The 20,658-nt window shown below is 36.7% G+C and overlaps 1 protein-coding gene across 2 annotated transcripts in view; it reads left to right on the top strand.

The window, feature by feature from the left end:
* STXBP5L (syntaxin binding protein 5L) overlaps window positions 1–20,658 on the top strand; it is a 185,788-nt gene that overhangs the window by 144,162 nt on the left and 20,968 nt on the right. For both annotated transcript variants that reach the window (XM_062513006.1, XM_062513015.1), the window contains one exon: window positions 3,967–4,032. In XM_062513006.1, coding sequence (XP_062368990.1) covers window positions 3,967–4,032 — 66 coding nt within the window. The remainder of the gene's footprint in view (window positions 1–3,966; window positions 4,033–20,658) is intronic.

Here is a 20,658-nt window from a genome sequence, read left to right on the forward strand (position 1 = left end):
ACCTCCCTTTGTAGCAAGATTATATGACAAGCTAAGTAAAATAAACTCTCTCTGCTGTGCTGCAGAATTATGTGGTTGGTTGATTGCTGTTTGGTTTGTTTTCTTCTTCAACTGAAATCAAATTGTACATGTTATTACCTGATTTTGGGTAACATGCATCCAAATATTAAAACACGTACATTTATTGCATCCAGAGGGATAACGTCTGCAGCAGAATATAAAAATACCAAAATGATGCAAAAGGAATTTGCATCTCCTTCTAGAAATTCTTACCATCTGTTGGTAGAACAAAAAAATAGTCTTTATGAAGCATCCAAAATGTTGTCAAATCTAAAGGATGTTGATACATTGCTAAATAATTCTCATAATGAAGACTTTTCAGTGAGGAGTCCTTGTTCCTCCCTCAGGCCAGTCCCTTGAGAGGGGGTGAGCCGAAGTAACCTTGGTCTGATGGGAGGACCCAGAAAACCCTGCACTATGAGTCATTGTATATCTGTAATTGACACTTTTAAGTCACACCTAAGAAGCTAATATAGGTTAAGTCAACAGCTATACTCTGAACTAATTAATTTCCAAAGAATGCATGCATAGATATATATATATATATATAAACAAAAAGAAAACATAGTATGATAATTCAGTGTGAAGGTGAGGGATTAAGATAACACTGATCTTACTTATTTTATTGTCTTGTGAATATTTATGATAATTTATTTATAAATCATCTATTTATAAGTAAAGATGTGATGGCTTTCGGTGTTTTAGAGTAAATGATCAGTCTGAATCATTCAAACATACAGATAGAAACTTCAAACTTCAAATATAATTTTAAAATATGGGTTCATTAAAGTTGTTACCTCATACTTGTACCCCTAGTGTGGGTTTTGATCCTTGAATAAAAAGGAAATTAAAATCACACTTAACTTAGAAGAGTATCCATAGGACATGTCTTTAAAAGTGTTTTAATGCCTTATGTCATATATTTACATCTTGCACTGTTTGCACATGCTTATGTTTTGCTCAAATCAAAGCCAATTTTGTTATAATGTCCATGGGTGTATCTTCTCTCAGGTGGTTGTTCACACTGCAAGTCTCAAGTTCACATTGTGAGTTTTTGTCATTATTTTTACTGCTACATTCCTCTTGCTGTAGGTGGGCTTAAAATTTTGCTGGGGTGGTGATTTTGGAGGGTGAAAAACAGCTAAAATATCTTGGGGCACAAACTGCCTACAGAATTCAAAATGGAAAGTGAAAATATTTTTTTAGTCTGACTTCAGTAGCTGTTGTAGTCTCTTAGACATTTGAGGGAAGCTAAGGTTCATGGGAATATTTATACACAGTAAATTATTGAAAAGATTTAGTTTAGTTTTCTTGGAAATGAAAGTTAAAAATGAGCAGTAGTAAAAGGAAAAGCTTGAGAGCTCTCTTATCTCAAAGGGAAACATTTAGTGGTATTAAAGGTAACACATAAAAATTGATGAACATGTGTTTATTCTTTTCAGTGAATGATTGAGCAATTCATTGCCTTACAACATCTTCAGGATTTAGAATTTAGTAAGATTAAAAGAGACACTGGATAAATGGGTGTGTAATGAGCGGAACTCATTATAATATTTTGAAGCAAGAAAGATTTATGGCATGAGGAAATCTGCAAGTGGAAGTGCTTAAGCAAATTAAATGAGATTAAGTCAATGTTCTTGTGCAGGACACATGGTTACCACTTACATTTCACACGGGGGTATGTTGCCCTTCTTTAAAGACATCTGTAGGTGGTCATTGCTAGGGGTGACAGTGGTTTGACAGCAAGTCAAGGTTTGTAGAGAAGTTCGCATGTTCAACATTCTTAAATTCTACAACATGAAATGTACCTTTAATTTTTATGTTGCAAATTGTGCCAAACATGAAGAAGTCATGGTCTTCTTACTGCGGTTGTTCTTGGTTGGTGCAGTTTGGCATTTTTCCTGTTTAAGTCCATAGCACCATAATTTATATTGAGATGGAATATTGGTTTTATGAACTCCATAGTAAAAAGAACCCCAAAATATTTAGAAACCAAGTGTGACCTGGAATTTGATACTGTATCCAACATGAGTACTAATGATACTGTGTTTAGAACATCTTACAACCTGTTAAAACTTATGTATCTCCAACCAGACTTTTGCAAAAGAAACAGTAAAATTTTTATTTATCCAAGGCCCATGATGGTATGCAAATGTGCCAGAATTGCTCCTTCTTCACCTTCCAGACAGCTGTGCAGCAAAAATAAATTCTGTCCCAAATTTCTAGGTACATACAGAAACCTTGGGTTCAAGTGGAAATAAGATCCTCTGTACTAGAAAGGCTTCCTAAATTATTACAGTTCCTGAATATTATCATAACATCAAAAGTGACTGAACTTGCAATTGATTGAAATATATTTTTTTCTCACAGGTTCCAAGTGAAATCATAGAGAGATTCAAGTACTTTTTTCAAAATAAAAAAATCTTTGGTTTTCAACAATAGTGTCTGTCTAGTTTGGCAGATCTTGTTTCTTCAGTCGGGAGCAAGTATGTTCTTAATACTGGCTTAATAGACTAAATCAACACTGCTGGTTTTGCAAAGGGCTCTCAGTATTATTCTTGTGCTCCTGCATCTTCATTAGGGGTAGGAATTTTTTTGTTCTGCTGGCTGGGGCTCTGGATCCTCTCCAATTCTCTTAGCAGTTCAAAGATATATTGTTATAACATTGTCAGTACCTACATTAAGATTCCACTGGTTTTAATACTAAGAAAGCAGGACTGGTGACTGGGTGGTAGAATTTTCCAAAACAAGAGTGTATATGAATTTTAGTGGTGAGGGTCTCTGGGCCTGAGAGTCCAGAAGCAATAAAAATTATAACACGTAATCTTACAGGAGACATGTTGCCCGTTTAAAGCATACTTAAAGGTTCTTGTAGGATGTTTGATTCTCAGGATGCAGCACAAGCAGTGTGTAAATCCAGTATCAGTATGAGAGTAATGTACACATGACTGTGGGTTCTGACCTGAGTGCTGTGGGTCCACCTAGCTGGCATATGAATGTCTGGGAAGAGCTGCCTGTCAATCCCACACAGCCAGTGGCATGGAGTGCCAGAGCTCCTACAGCAAGGGTGAGCCACAGGGTGTTAGGGATACAAACACGGCATTCATTTGTATATGTGTGGGCCATGCCCAGTTCACCCATTCAACAGTTAGCCCATGGTAAAGGATAGAGTGAGCTCAGACTTTCCCTCCCTACCATGCCAAAGGGCGTGTTTGAACTTGAGCGTTCAACTTTTGCCAAAGATGGATCTTGGTTTGCTCACAGAAACAAGCTCGAGTTTATGCAGTATGGACTAGGATTGCTTTCCTTGGTGCTGTCCTCCCTGTAGGTGGAGTTCCTGACAAGTATTTATAAACCATGTATAAAGTATTTTGTCAAAAAATTCAGTGTTACACTCAACCAGCATTATCAACGCTTCTGTGTCCTTTAAAATGACCTATCTTGTGTGAATTCATTGAGGTTCTAATATTGCACAGTAGCAGTAATCTTATTTTTTTTCTTCCCCTCTTTTAAGATTTCCTCCCTGCATTATGGAGCAGTTGAAAACAGAGTTGCTTCCACATCAGTTTGACAGGGATGAATGAGTTTGAGTCATATCACAGACTTTGAAATTTTAAACTATCCTTACTTGTTTTCTTTTGTTAGGTACAGTCACTCTTTTCTATCCTGAGGCACTCGGAAAACAAATCTGAGTTAACAAGAGGTGTGATTTTTATTTTTTTTAACTGAGCCTAAATTGCTGCAGTGACAGCCTGATAACTGCACTTATCTGAAATAGATTATTTCCCTTTCATTTCGCACCATTCCTTTCTCCAAATTGACTTTAAAGTGCAGAATAACATCACCAAGAAAGTTGAAGCATGCCCTGTTAGATTGTAACTTAACTCTTTAACTCCATTTTTTCAGGCCTGACTGAACTCAGTGACAGTCCAGTTTCCCTGGAGCTTGAGCGTTGCAAGTCTCCCACTTCAGGTAAAGGTGACTGGCTTCTCTTCCTGCAGTCTGTATAAGCCATTCATGTCATGCATCACTGTGTTTCATTAATCCCTAAGAAGTGACGTGCATAGTTCCAAAGAGAAGAAATTACTGGAGAAGTGCTTTTTATGTAGCACAGTAAAATCCTTTTTACTCAAGGAAAACTTAAATGTACGTGGTGCATCTTGAGGTGAGCAATGTGAAAACATTTGAAGTAACAGGATCATGCAGGTATATTCCTATAACCTCCTATAAGAAGCTTGTTTCTCTGTATTCTTCATAGGCTTTCTAAATTTTTTTTACAGTAGGGAGTCCTTGTAATTCCATATGTATATATTATGCATACATCCACATGGAGAAATTATTTGAAATCAGCAATATGGGGATGGTAAATTTTAGCCATTAGAACCCCAGTGCCTAATTTATGTAATTTACAATCAAAGCAGAACCTCAGATAAAAATATTTGCTTATCATCCAGGGCAGGGAAATCTTTGCCACACAAAAAATCATAAATATTTCCCATTCTACCCCTAGTCCTTCAGAAGGTGGAATTAGTCTCATTCCTAGAGACATTTTCAGCAAGTGCCTAGTCTACACTGATCTCTTTAATGTGAGTTCACTGTCTTACAGACGGTTGCTAGGAGCTGTTTTCTAGTAGCTGACTTTTAAATTTTATGGAAAATAAGGATATACATTCATTTTGCTTATGGTATGCGTATCACACTTCTTTTCCTTGTAGTTTGGTAAGTATTCACAGATGCTTTGCCCCCCCTTAGTTATGGTAACAAATTCCCACAAGTATGCTATTCAAATTCTCTGTTATTGTTTCACATATTTTACATCATAATAACAGGATACATTAATCTTGAAGGAAAGCCAGTAATTAGTAATTCATAAAAACCTGAAACTAATAAAAGTGTTTCCCTGACATATCAAGAGCTAAAACAAAACAGCTGCTTTGAAATATGTATTTCCTTGTACTATTTGCAACCCAAAATCTGTAGACATGGGGATATCAAAGTGAAATAGGCTATAATAATATTGGTGTAAAACTAGGAGCTCAAACCCTTGAGCAGGGCCTCAGAAACACATGATATAGGTTTTAAAATAAAACATTTAATAGTTCCGTTATAATTATTTGTTGCGTGGCTCACTGGGATTCAACTTTTTACTTTTCTCTTCAGAAATGAGCTAAAACCTTTCTTTTTCACTGAAAGCCAAGGGATGACTGACTTGGTAACCATGTGTGCATTTTCTTAGTTTTATAATGATGAGTAGTGTCTCCTATAGCACTTTACTTTTTCTGCAGTTAACTTCAAACTTTCATTCTGCTACTGCTCAAAAGTATCTCTCTTAGATAAATTGGAGAAAATTTGCTCCAAAAGGTATTCTTTTTTTTCTGTTTTGGAGATATTCAGCAGGGAAAACAGCATATTTATGGTGTTTCCTATTTTAGCACTTTCACATTGTTTTCCAAGCTATATTTGTATTTTTAAATGTGAAATCAGGTGCAGTTTTGTAGGAAGTAGCTATTATTAGAACTACTTTTTAAAACCAGAAGTTTCTTTTACTGTGATTGATATTAATTATTTTTATTTAATTAATATTGCTTCTGCACACCTGCTGTAAAACAGGGCAGAATCCAACCTAGTCATCTGGAATAAGTGACCTCAAAACTGCGCCCTCCAAACTTGGAAGTGGAACTAATCCTGTGCTTACCAGCACAGCCTCACACCTACACCAGTCTTCTCACTGATTAATGTTTCTTGCTCATAGAGCACAGCTACATGCCTATGGATCTGTCAGGCAGGATCCTTCTACTTCCAGTCTTGCCTTTATCTGTTTAAAGTCTATGGCACACAAGCTATGCAATGGAGGTGTGCTGTGTTCCGTAAGTGATGTTTCTGTTTGTAAAACCCCTGACTGCATTCCTCTGCTGAAAACAGTCCGAGACTTAATCATTTAGAAATTTAGCAAAACCAGAAAGAACATGTAATGGTTTGAAAGCAAAACCAGTGAGAGACTCCAAGTCAGAAATACAGTTTAATGGAGAAAAAAAAAGAGAAAAACAAAATGCATGCAATAGTATAAAAGAAAAACCACTGACAGAGTCAGAATACAAACTGACACCCCTCTAGTTAGGGTGGTGGTAGCAGTCCAGATGAAGTGGTCTTGTTGAAGTAATGATTTTGTAGAAAGGCCTGGTAGCTCTTGTCCTCTGGAAACCAAGGGATAAGTGCTGCCTTGGTGTTCCAAATCTCAGTTTTTATCAAAAGTAGGAAATGTTTGGCTCCTCCCCCTGGGTGGAGCATCTCACAATGGGGTGATGTCATTTCATCAGTCATGCAGTGGGACTCAATGGCCCATTAACAGAAGATATCTTCCTGGGGGAAGAATGGGTTGTGGGAAAGATAAAGAACACTGCCCCACCTGGTTTTTAACAGATGGCCCATTAGCAGAGGGTATCTCCCACAGAGATGAGTATCACCCACCTGGTTTCAGCGGATGGTGATAGAATACATACTTTTGGGCTCATCCTTACATTGTAGCCTAGGACAGAACACTTGAACTACTCTGTGAAGTGGTTCAAGTTGCTGCCCAATGGAAGAGGGTCTGTTGGGTATGACTACATAAGGTTGCAAAGACAGTCAAAATGGCGTTTGATTTGTAGCAGTTCATTCTGGTTGCCAGAGCACATCAACATCAGTTCTTCACCCAGCAGGGAAGTTCATGCCAGGTACTGACCCAAGTGTGCTTCATACATACAAGAAGTACAAACTGCTGGAGGGCACAAGTCTGGATGGCAAACACTGCACACATGATGGATGGCAGAGTGGTGAGCATCTTTATCCTTAGCTCCATCAGAAGGGCAATGGTTTGAGGAAAAGCATTGCTGTGCTCACATGTGTACTTTGAGACTCCTAAGACAATGCCTAGGAAGAATCCCTGGGGCACAATAATTGCCTTTATAGACATGAGTATTTCTACATATGAGAGAGCCATTAATGGCTTAGTCAGATTTCCATTCCAAGAACAGTGTTAGTAACAGCTCCTTGGAGGACTTGAAAAACCTCCTGCCTCCACATTTCTTGGTCTGATGTTGTACATTGCTTAGACTGCCTGAACTATCTCTGTTTCCATGAAAAATTTATTTTGCCTGTACCATTCTAGTGCTTGGCAATGTTTTAACCTCTGACTAAATTTCTGCAGAGACAGTGTAGGTCAGGTCAGTAATTTGGGTTCATTGCTTCTCTTCCCCCTGCTTCAAAGCAGAATTAGGCATTTGTGTGTTCTATCACTGATACGAGTGTTGGAGTGCTGAGCAAGAGACTCAGTGAAGGGCTGAAGAGTACTCTTTATTTCACATGCAGGGCTGGTACATAATTCAGCACAAATCCTACTTCTTCATTAAGTAATATTTAACTTGGTTCACAAGACTGTCTTTTCAGATGTTCCTCCTGTGCTACTTACATGACTTTGCAGATGATATAATTGAAAAATCAGATTCCTGTTCTGAACACAGTTTAGAATAGAACATAAAATTAAGCCATTTGATTAAAAGTTTTCTGAAATGCAGTGCCACACAGAGGTTAGAAGCAAGTGAAGAAATAGCAACCTTGCTTTTTAGGCGTGGTAGGCAGAGGAGAGGAATAATATTCCTTAACCACTGGTATCTTGTTTAATTAAACTAGTATTTAAATACTATATTGATGCATTTCCAACGCTATAAAGGAAAAGAAGTTAATAAAGCAATTTGAAAGATTCTACTTATTTTTGAATATTTGAGAGGTGGCAATTTCCACTGTAAATGTATTCTGGATGTAGTAATATGTATTGAATAACAGTGGTAAAAATTGTGGCACAAAAGAACTTTAAAACCTCCCAAACTCTTACCTACATAAAGCATGTTTCATGAATGCAGAAATGCAGCAAGGCACGTCAAATCATGGTGTTTGGTGGCCTAAGACAAAAAACTTCAGAACATCATATTCTTACTCTTGCATGCCTTGTTCTTTCAAACTGCATTTTCATTTCTGTTTGTGATTTTGGGGTAAAAGGGCTTTGTACTACATTCATTCTGCAGTGGTGCACGAGAGCTCAGTAACTCTAAAGCACTCATCATGTAAGTGGGGCTGTATCAAATGCTTGAGTTAATTACCATGTAATGTATTATAGAACAGTACCCATTCCAGTAAATTTTGCCTTTATTATTATCATCTCATTAGGTAAACTTATTCAGGAGCTCTTAGGAATATAATGTATAATATATAATTATGTATGTCCATTACTGTATTAAACATTCATATTGAGCTTCATATTGGAGTATATAAATGGGAATACACTGTGAGCACAGGAAAATACAACTTTGATAGGTTACTGTTGTGTGAGATGCAACTGGACACTTTAGACTGCTTTCCAAGGCTAGAAGGAAAGAATTTCTTCAGTATGTGTATAGAAGAGTGACTTCTCAAATGTTTGTTCTAAAATGAAAATGGATTTGTGTTTTTTCTTAAGAAGCACCTTTATATCGGGGGCTTGCATCCAAAATACTTTTAAGATTTTGAAGCTTAGAGAAGGCTGTGTAAAGATTCCCACAACTGATTACCATGAGCTTTGAGACAGGTCCCCAAAGGCAAGATCACAAGTTTTTATACATACCATGGTTTCCAAGTGCTGCTATCCTTATTCATTTCACTGGTTAAATCTGTTGGGATTAGGCCTTTGCCATGCCAAACTCCCACTTTCCTGTATCAAGTTTTTTAAAAACAGCTTTCTTTCAAGAAGAATATCATTAAGTTTCTTAGCAATCATTCTCTTTCTTAACTTGTGGGTGATCTCAGAGTAGCTGAAGTTGAATGAAGCTGAATTTCGTTTGAAAATTATATTCTTCTGGAAAACAAGCTAGAAAGTATATTTCAAAACATTTTGGGTGTCTGTAAAACATTTAATGTAATTTATTTTGAAACTTAGTTACGGATAACACTGCAAAACCATTTCTAGTTATCTATATTAAATGTAAAATAACTAGTCAGAAGACAATAATTAGAGATTAGCTTTAGCAGTGTGGATACAAGGTCCATTTTATCACTATTTCCCATAAGCAAGAGAGTTTCTGAGTAGGTGAATTTGTGCTTAAGTTCTTGAGAAGTCACTTCTGTCTAGGGATTAGCAAGGAACAGGGAGTAGTGTGAGCTGCTGTAGTAGCTGAGGAAAACCCAGTGTTGAATGCCAGAGCTGCAAGCACACGTTTGTTTGCAGGTTGTGCCTTGGTGTTTTCCTTGAAAGGCTGAGAGGAACCATATGGCTATGGAGCAGGATGTTGTCAGGTCAGAAGACCTGTGTGCTCAGCTTAGCTGGCTGCTAGACAGTACTGAGGAACTCTTCCTCATCCCACAGTTGGATAATTTGTCTCATAACACTTGAGCTTTTGGATAGGGGCTGTCTTGCCTTATGCTGTAGCATCACAATTTCTGCTGGCTGCCTCCAGTGTGAATATAAACAAATAATGATAGTAGACAACTCTGCTGGCCTCTTGAACCTTTATACTCCATTCTCAAATAAAACTGGTTTTCAAAAGCTCAAAGTCAGCAAGATAGGCTTACTTGCATGATCCTTCATTATTATAAGTGTAAAGATAGTAAAACATGCATGATTTAGGTACTAAAATCAGGTTACATAAACTGATCAGAATGTGGATATTATTAATACTCAAAAGTTAGTTTAAAAAATTAATATAGACAGCTTTAATCACAGTAAAGCATGAAAACAACCAGCTCGTTCTATTGTTTTTACCCTCAAGTATGGGCTCTATTTACAGTGATCCACGCTGTGTCCTAGTTCATCAGTGTCTAGCTATGTGATTGCCACATGAAGGGTGTGCAACTCTCATGTGGCAGCTCCCAAACCAAGCCTGTGTAGACTCCTTCAGAGGAATCACAAAGTCCAAACTTTGCATGTGCTATATGAGCCTCCTCACAGATAGTTGGGAGCTATTGCAGTTCAGACATATGTCACCATTTGGGAACAGCTGTGGCATGCAACACAAGACACATGAGACTACCAATTTTCAAAGCTGCACGATGACAGCACTAATTTAGCTACTCTGAGTCCTAATCTGTTAGTAAAGTGTCCTACAGTTTTCCTTATTAATTGCTTATCCTTTTTCAGAGGGCTGGTTAGACCAGATGTTGTTCTTCCACTAAAAGAAGATTATATCATGAATGATGCTTCTTTATGGCAGAGCACTGATTTTCTGGAGTAGTAGCCTCCCATTCACAGTCTGAAAGGGTATTTGACAGCTGCTCAGATATATGAAATAGGCTTTTAAAGGCTGTTGTGAGAATCAAACTGCCCTTTGTGTGAGTGCCTAAAATGGACTTCAGTGCTTAACACTTACCAACCAAATTAGAGAATTTTTATGTAGTAGTGTTAGGGGTGTCTATTTTTGATGTCAGGCTGATCTAGAGAGACCTCTTCACCATGTCCTGAATTAAGGTTACAGCTACAGATGGGTTACTGGGAGGGTTGTGCTGGTTCTACTGATAGCAAAATATTGCTCAAGAGTCTCACGTGTTCCCCTACTAATCCCTGAAGAAAAAAAGAGAAAAACATCTGACATAGGTGCTGGCTGATATTTAATTCTGCCACATTCAAGGCTTTCCAAAAGAACACAACAGATTTTATTTATTTTTTATTTTTTATTTTAGGAATTTTTTGACTTAAAAGAGTGAGTGCTTGTTCTGGGCATCCTTCTGACCTAAAAGCTTGATATAAACAAAGAATTTGTTCCTTACATTCATATGTTCCTGCCACTGTGGTACTTATCATGTAGGACTTTCTTTAGAAGTATACTAATAGTAATATTAGTTGACATATATTTGATTGTTCCTTCCTAGTAACAGACAGCATGGGTAAGAGATAAAATCCAGAAAACCATGTGAAAAAAATAATGAATACAAAATTAAATAACCAAATTGGAAATCAAGTCTTCTGAATAATTAATAAAAGATTTCTTAAGGCATTCTTCTGATAAATTTAATGCCATTTTGACTGCTACAAGACATGCTTTATTTCAGTTCTCTGGTGTTCATTGTTCAAAATATGCTCATGTGTGAGGAAATGAAAACATTTTTGAACAGAAGCAAAATTACCGGTTTCTTGCATAATTGGATGACAACAAATAATTAAACCTTCACTGAACTGAGTGCAATATTTTGATGACTAGATAACACCATATTCTGTCCTGAAGCTGCTGTATTTTGTTTCTGTGGAATATGTCTTCCTTTCCATGATATTACAGCAGTATGTTCTGTCCCCATAACCTCTACAATATGCCTTCTCTTCATCAAATGCTATCTCAAGGTATGATGTCATCAGATCTCATAATTTCATTGCACTAAACTAAATTTATTTAAATAAATTACTAAACTAAATTGGTTTTCAGGTGTTTAAATGTTTGTGATATGCTGCGTAGCCAGCATTTGCAATATTTGCCTAAATCACATTTGTGGTTTCTTTTTTTATCATTCCTGTCACCACAAGGTAAGATATTGCAGCACACAGCCAAAGCTGTGTAAAAGATCATTCACTCCTTGACATCTGGAGTAATATTTTTTCTAGCGCTTCTTTGTTCAATTGTATTTGTTTTGCTGAATGGTGTAAATGAAAATATTTAAACCATTATTCTGCCTTTATATGCTAATTAAAAGAAAAGTGCTACAAATTTGCAACATGGATTTAACCAGAAGATGGCATGTTGTTTTCCCACGCTCCTTTTTCTTTCTTACTTATTAACAACTGCCTTTCTCCTTTTTCTGCTGTTTCAGTTAAAGGATCAAGAAAGTTAAGTCTGCCAACAGATCTTAAGACTGATCTTGGTACGGTAGGCAAAAGCCGACAGCTTTAAACTTCCTTACATTCATTGGCAAAACATTTTACCAACTGATTCATGAGATAACACAATAACTTCAGAGGCTTTGTCTGAAAAGGCTTTCTAAAAACCACCTATTAACCCATACAGTTCTGTTGGCAGCTCTCAGCATTTTGCTTGTTTAATATTCATCTATTTCATGTAGACATATATTGCCAATCATTACACACTGTGTGTGTAATACTTTATTCTGAAAAAGCTCCAGAAGTTTTTCCAAGCTGGTTGCTGGTGAACTCTGCCGATAATACCCAATGCATGCATTGGTCTATTTTCTTTATTTGGTGTATGAATTGTGCCACAACAGTGATAAAACAATTGAACATCTGTGTTTTATGGTGTCTTCAAATGTCTGAGAAGTCAGATGGGAAATCAGTCATTTGTCCCAGTCCTCTTCTTGAGACTTACCTCAGCCAGCTATTAAATACATAGTTTTCTGTAATATTTTTTCTCAACTCTGCTTTAATATTTCAGTGGAAGTGCATAGTGAGAGCACAGGCTTCACCTCAAAAAACCTAAAATGAAAATTCTGTATCTTCAATAACCTGAAACTGCTTGGAGCAGATCATGCAACACCATATCCACATGAAGGGTATTGCTCCTGGTATTTGATTTGGAATGTGTGGTTCACACACAAAGTCTTACAATTGTTCTTCGAATATTCTCAGTCTCAAGGAGTTCTTTCTAGTTTTGCTCTCTTGGGAAGTTTCTCTTGTCATATGACTGAAAAAGCCAAGTAGCCATGCCCCCATTACTTAGTGTCCTTTTACAGATAAAAATTAAAGTTGGATCATGTGCTGAACTTCATTTCTGTCACTGGGAACAATGTGCACCTATTAACCAAGGTAGCACTTGTTCCACAAGGCTAAAGTCAGGGGTATAAATATGTATTTCACATTATAAATGACTGAGGAACTTGGAAAACTGTCAATTGCTCCTGGTAAAGATTAAAGAAGTAAATTTTGGTAAATAAAATAAGTAAATTTCCAAAATCATTGGAAAATTCAATCCATATTGAGCAAGTTTCAGAGTACAAAGTGATTCAGTTGAATGAGTTTGAGAAAGTAGGAATGGAGGAATATACCTAAACAAAATTTGGAGTGGAAAATCATAATATTCCTAATACTCCAAAAAGGGGAAAGAAGTAGGTAGCTATAGACCTGTAAAATTAATATTTATTGCTGAAATAATGGGCAGCTATTAAGAGGGAAGGTAAATACTTAGAGTATCAAAATAGCCATAGGATAGGACTTCAGACTAAGCCATATTCTACAGATCAAACTTTTTTTTGTTAGCATTATTAAAAATACATTGTCTTGAAGAACACATGGCATTAAATTAGTTTAAATCCTGAAGCATAAGACAAGCAAAAGAGAAACTTCATGGACAAAAGACTGAATTTAGAGGATTTTGAAAAGGAAAGAAGTATACCATTGTAATTAGAATTGGTGAGAGCTTTATTGTGTAATATAAAATTATGCATATCAGAGAAAAAACTACCTTATCATCAGCTTTCCTGGAATCATGTTGGGAGCAGGCAGTATCGAAAGCTTTGCCTAGAATATATAGGCAAATTGCAGGCAGATTTATATTTTCAAAAACCCAAACAAACAAAAAAAAAATCCCCAGAAAACCCCAAGGACTGGGAAGCTGGGTAAAAAGCTCCAGCAGTTAAACAAATTCAACCTGAAAGAGTAGGAAGCATGGTGATCCATTTTAAATTTATTACGTATGTAAGGAATTCAGAAAATTAATGGAATACATAATCCTGCCTGTAGTTTTAATTTCATAGTAGTCATGTTTCTGCCATTCTTTTATTTGCTTGTATTCATTATTTTTAATAGTATAGAACAAGTTAAGTATAAACTAAAATAAGCCTAAGAAGGTCTAGTTCAACGTCTTGCAGAAACTAGTGGAATCCTATTGATTCCAAAAGCTTCGTAAGCACTGAAAGGTGTGATCAAATTGTCACTAAAGCATCCTGATTGTTGTTAGCGCTGCAGCAATCAGGTATCCTGTGCTCAGATTACCCAGCAGCTAAGGATGAAGCACGTGGAAGTGGCATTCAATGTATAAACTGGCAGATACTCATGGATAATCAACAGCAGAGAGATGCTTAGAAAAGGAAAAAATAATGGACAGAAGAATCCCCAGTCTCATTCATGACTGTCTTATAAGGGCAAAATATTCCTGCTAATTATTCTAGCCACTAAAACTGTGCTGAATTATAGATTGCTTAGTTTGCAACAAGCTGGGAAGAGCCTCTTTTCCTCAATCTAAGGAGCTACATTTAAATGAGAGTTCCTGGAAAAGGTGATGACCGCATTTCAGTTACTTCTGTTCCAAAATGACCTGGCCACACTGTCAGAGCTCTTGGAGATTATTTGTCCACTGTTTGGCTGTTGCCTGAGATTGTCCCAATATTCTGTATATTCAGGGGCTGACAGTAATTTTTGATCCACACTCCTTGTAAAGATACTCAGATCACCACTTTGAAATTATAAAATATTGTCCATGCATCCCATTGGCTCTGACTCATAGCTTTTTAGAGAATGCTGATACATCGCCCACTCCCAGCAGTGACTGCAGCTAATTGGGACATACATTAGCATTTGGCAGCTTACAGTTCTGCTCCCTTCTTATGATCTGCCTCGTGGAATGTCCTTGCTTTCACTTTGCTTTGAATTGTAAATAGTAGAGTTTAAGTAGCATTTCAGTCTATTTCAGGTGGAGGTGTTGCCAGTACTGAAAATGCTTGGGGAGTAGTTTGCTATCATTTAGGGGAATAATGTGTGATATGATGAATCAGGGTGTTCTTGTTAAACCTCAGCAGGATTTTCATGACCTAAAGGTACTTTGGGACTTCACTTTGACCTTTATATGACTGATGAAACTGATCTCAGCTTCTTTTTATTTTTATGTGGTGATTATTATCTCTCCTTGCTGAAGCACTTGTCACCTGTGGATGTTGTATCTCCACACAGAAATGAGTGATGGGCCACATGAAAGGATACACCAAAACTTTTTGATAGTTTTAGCTACTGCAGGTCACAGAAACCCCATGTTTATTTGAGTTGAACAGAAGGAAGACATGACAATGCTGCTGCATAGGCTGTACAACTTCTCTATTACCCTTCAGAGGCAGTTGTATCTTTATTTTTAAACCTAATGATGTTTCCCAAAGTCTTCTGAACAGATCATCTTCAATTCCTTGCAGTTTTTCACAGAAATTAATTATGGGGATAATCCTAATTTAATTTAATCAAGTGGAGAGTCTGACATATATCCAGACATATAGAACTGTTTTGGTATGAGAGCTTTCTAACTTTGCTTCACCAGCTACTTAAAGCACCACCTTGTATTTTTCTTTTAGAAAATATTTCTGCTCATGTCACTAAAAGATTTTAGAGCTTCTGTCTTATCACAGGGAGCCAGACAGAAGCCATAGCTAAAGATGAGGGAGAGTCAGTAACTGCTGACTTTCTAGAATTACTGTGAACAGATGGTTTGACTGTAAGAAATTATGCCATCACCTAGACATTATTAGTGAAAGAACAAAAGTAAATACAAATATAAATAGACATGGTTTTTTTCTTCTTGCTAAGCTGTAATCTTCAAAATTTTAATATACGCTTTCTGCAGATACTTAGAAGCAGTGAATAAGTTCTTTGCCAAGTCAAGTTAATGTCTTCCATTTTATACAGCAGTGAAAATCTAGAAAAATTACCAAATAAGCTCACTTTTCTTTTTCTTCAGGGGTTTGAGAAACATATTCCAATGCAGAAGCCCAAGAACTTTAACTCTGAAAGTTGGGTTCATAAAACATAATTGTAAGGATCAGATTAAGGACCTGGGGTTATGGGTTTGTACTTTCTTTTGTCCATTTTGGATGAGGTTTGTGGCATCTGTTTGATTTATGTATATGGTAATAAAATTATAATAGGAAAATATCCATTTGATGCCTTTGTATTTCATTGTCAAGGAAGCACCACTTCCTGGATGCTCCCAAGCCTATAAAACAGTGCCTGAATAAATGAAATCTCATTTCCATTTTAAGAATGAGCAGTGGAGTTATAGCAATTCTTGCTTTAATTTTTCAAAGTACAGCAGGCATTAGGCACTCATGCAATTTTGAAGCTTTTAATCTCTTTTTGCTTACTACTGCATTGGACCAGCTGGTAGATTTCAGGTGGAGCAGTCTGTATTGATTTATCTGGATCTGTAGCTCTGTTTACAAGGCTAAAGAACATTTGAGAAATTTTAAAACTGTGTGAGTAGCTTTCCTCCTTGGTGTGACTTTGTAGAAATGAGAATCCAGACATCAAGCTGTACCAACTGTTTTCTTTAAATCTGGCAATATACATTGAAAATTACTTGTATTTTTGCATGATAAGGATTTTTGGGTTTGTCCAGTGTATGTCTCTTCCAGAAGGGTAGAGGAACTTTCTGTCCCCTTCTCTATTTGAAAGTACAATCTGAGTTGAGGAATCATCTGAACTCTGCCTCTAGGTAGAATCACAGCATAATCAAGGTTGGAGGGGACTTCTAGACCCCCCCTCCCATGTCTAAGTTGTCTAGACCCCCATCCTGCTCAAAGCAGGTCAGGCTATACCAGGTAGGTCAGGGCAGTGTCCAGTCAAGTCTCACAGCACTTATCTGCAGCCTGGCAAATGCCAAAGACAAGGGAAGGATTTTACCCCTCAAGCAGCTGGTTATGCTCTTGCTCAGTCAGTGGAGGATGAGCTTTGCTGTTCCTGCTTCAAGTTGGATCGCTATGAAGGTGCAAAGCATTGTGAGGTGGACTGAAGTCTTTCACTTTTACAGAAATGGTTTTAAACATTTAGTCTTTCAGCTATTTGACATCTTGAGGCTTGGATTTTGATATTTTGTATTGAGGACCCTACTAGAGTCTCTTAAAGTCTCATCTTCTGAAGGTCAGGTGTATGACAGCACCAGTTTTTTCCTTCCTTAGGTAGGAGAATGTTTATAGTTAAATGTTTTTTAAAGAGAACCTATATATCTAATGGGTATATTATCACTGTACCAGTCCAAATAACAAGAATTTTTAAAAAGCAACAGGATAATTCAATTATAGCAGAATACACATGTGCTCTGTGGTAATATTTCACAGCAGAAAGGGGCTATGTTCTAGCTTGTAATGCTTCCAGATGAGAAAAAGAAAAGTAAACAAACTGATCTACTTGGGAATTTTTCAGCAAGTAGCTAAAAGGAGAGATAAGAGCCTTAAACTATACAAAAAATACTAAAATGATTATAAGTAATGCAGTTAAATTTCATCACAAAGGAAAGGCAATGAAATACTTTGTTTGGTAGCTGGAATAACAAAACCAGCAGTAATAATCCTCATACACTTAGGAGTTGGTAATAACAAAATTATATGCAACTGCTAGGTTCCAGTGCAACAGGTACTCACTGTTCCCAAGTTCTTTGGTTTTACATAAAGAAGAGTTCCTTACTGAGCACTTCAAAGGTTAGTCATATTGCAATCCTTTCATGCACTGCATACACATACAGGGTATTCTTCCATTCTGGGATCTCTTTTCACCTCTCAGGTTGTAACATTTTTCATTTTTAAAACCAGAGAATGAAAGCCAGTTTTTTCCATAGTGAAAATGCAGGGGCAATGCTACACTAAGGGATGCTGGACAAGTAATTGATATCCAGGTGGTCTTGTGGTCCATCCACTCTGCTTGCATGCTCCAGTGTTGTCTTCTGTGCAGCTCAGGATTTATCATGTTTCATGCTTATGTTTCAGAATTCAGTCAAGTTTTCTGTCTTATGTTTACCTGTTTATTGCACAAAGCATAGCAACCATTTATGTCAGATTATTCTGTAGAGGAACACTGAGTGCTATATACTTTTTTGGACAGTCCAGTAGTGTGGTGTTACATGATCACTTGAAATTCAGAAGATGAATCTGAGAAGCAGAGTTAGATCCAAGTAGTCCAAAATTTCCCCACTGTTCTGTGGGAGCAAAGCTAGATTTGGTTTTAGGTTTGCACTGCCAGGTTTCAGATTTTTAGGTATGGCAATATAGAGAAGGTGGTATGACATAAGATAATGTATTCTCAGTGTTTTTCATTTGGAGAGTGTTTATTTTGTATTTTCATTTCACTTTTTTATCATTTCAGGCAAAAAAATAGTAGTTTTAAAAGAGAATCTGTCAGTGATCTGACAATGCATTTAATGTTTTCAGCCACTTCACAGTATTTTGTTTCTCTGACAAATACATCTGTTCATCTGGCTTTCAAAAAATATGGTGATTTTAGAACCAAGTGTATGATAGGATTTTGTTGCCATAAGCAGAATACCATTATATTACACAGGCAGTAGGCAGTATGTGACAACCACAGCATATTATAGTGTTAGAGTGGACCTAAATATTCTATCAGCATGTCATTAGGACAACTCTTCCTTCCTCTTCAAACTGATGAAGACATGATGTTAAATGTACATTTTTTGTTGACAGTGCTTCTGTATTAACCTCTTCTGCCAGGGCTTTCACCTTCTCTCCTGCCTGGCTGACAGAACTGCACCAAGGGAAATTTGTGATTCTGACTTCTTAAGGAAATTTCTTTAAAATAAATTTCTTAAAATTCTTAAATTTTATGGTATCAGTCTCTGTTCTCACTAATGAATATTCACACTATTACACTAATTTTGGTTATTTACAGGCAAACCTGAGACTGTTCTTTAGGCCATCTGTACAGTTTTGAGAATGCATTTTTTATTTCTTAATTCGAATGTGTATCTCTTTGCTGTATAAAAATAAAGGTTAGTCACTATCGACAATGAGAGAGAGACAAGGACTCCTGAATGGTGATCAGGATCCAACTTTTAGAGCTACATGTGTTTATATACCATTTCAGGAAGGCTAGTCATATTTTACGACAGTCATCAGGTTAAACATCACACAGACAAACTTTTCATTTCTACTTAGTAACATCTTATTTCCTGTCAGCCAGACTTGATCCAATCTTCCTGCCATCTTCAGAGCTCTGTTTGCTCTTGCCAAGGCATCATCATTATCAAGCTGCATATGCTGATTAAATCTACAGTACTATCAGTCTCATTTACATTTAGCATATCCATAAGTCACTACCATAATCATTGCTCAAAATCTAGTTTATTGATAATACACAAAAATACGCCAGTTGAAAGAGATGGATTTTTCTTCATTTTAACAGCAAATATTGTATTCTTCAACCGTTGTTGAGAAGATTCCCTGAGGCTTATTTTTCAGGTTCTTTCTATTCCACGCTAAAGCATTTCTCTGGTTTTCTTCTGGTTCTCACCTTTTCTTTTATTGATTACTTCCTTACAACTTAAGATGGTATTATAGTGCTTCTAATTATGTATATTTACATTCCTTTGTCTAAACCTCTTTTCAAATCACTGGTAAGAAGGTTTTCAGCTAGTTTTTCTGCTTGAATTTTGTTAGAATTGAAAGAATTAGTTTCTCATATTCTTTCCTGATTTTTTGTGTCAAGTGCAAAAAGTTTCTAGGCATTATCTGAAAATTAGTGTTTCTTTCTTACTGACATTTTCATTGCATTTGGCTTTAACAAGTGTTCATCTTTTTACCGGTAAATTGTTGGTCTCTTTTTCTTTTTTGCAGAGGTCACCAAGTTGTTTAAAATTTCTAAGTTTCCAATCAAGCAGGTTGTGTTGAAACACTAATCTTTGAAAAATTAGGATTTCAGTTAAAAGTTAGTTATTTACTAGAATTAATTAAAAAGCAAATGGATAAATAGGCCTTCCTGAAAATAATTAAAAGTTAGAAGAAAACCAGGCTTGAGATAGTTATCTAAAACTTTAATAATTAATTGCCTGTCATTTTATGTTTGTTCAGCTGTGCTTGCAATGGGAAAAGATGAAACTAGTAAGTAGATCCCAAGAAACACGAACAATGCAACCAGAAACTTATTCTCTGAGAAACTGGAGCTTTTCCCAGAAGTCATTTATAGTGTCATCAATAGAAAATGTTGAGAGTTCAGGGCAAGGAAGACTTGACTTACTTCCTCTTTTTAAGACCCCTCCCCACAAAAACGACCCCAGACTTAATTCAAGAAGCCAACCACGCATCGTTAATAGCCATTCAAACTAATTACCATAGGAAGCAAGGAATGGGAGGGACTGGTATTATGAATATGCATTTGTTTGAAGCTCTTGCCAATAAATAGACTCTGTGATCACCTGTAATTTTGCAGGGTGCATTGGAGGGTTACCTCACGCTGCTGCCCCGTGGTGAATAAACATAACACTTTCTTACTTTAAATTGTTAGAGTCTTTTGTCCGTCACAGTTGAGTATCTGTATTAGACCAATACTCATATTTTGGTAAATCAGTATAGGATATACATGTTACTGTGTGTAAACTAAAATCACCATGTTTATATAGAATATTCTCCCTGTGCAACATGCTTCAAAAACATTTGGCTTAATTTGAGGCTGCCCTGCAGGTTTGCTGCTGTCATGTTGCACATCACATCTCTCAGTAGTGTCATCAGGTTCACAGTAACTGATGTTACTTCTTCAGTTCCTCTTGATCCTGCTGGTATTTTGTGTGACACTCTTGCCTTACATCCAGCACAGTTCTTTCTTTTTTAAAGCAGTTTGTGGGGTGCACAGGACACTGAATGGTGCTAGTGTTTGGTAACAGGGACAGATAAAGC

Source organism: Cinclus cinclus, chromosome 2 (genome assembly GCF_963662255.1).
Source record: "Cinclus cinclus chromosome 2, bCinCin1.1, whole genome shotgun sequence".
Classification (NCBI taxonomy): Eukaryota; Metazoa; Chordata; class Aves; order Passeriformes; family Cinclidae; genus Cinclus; species Cinclus cinclus.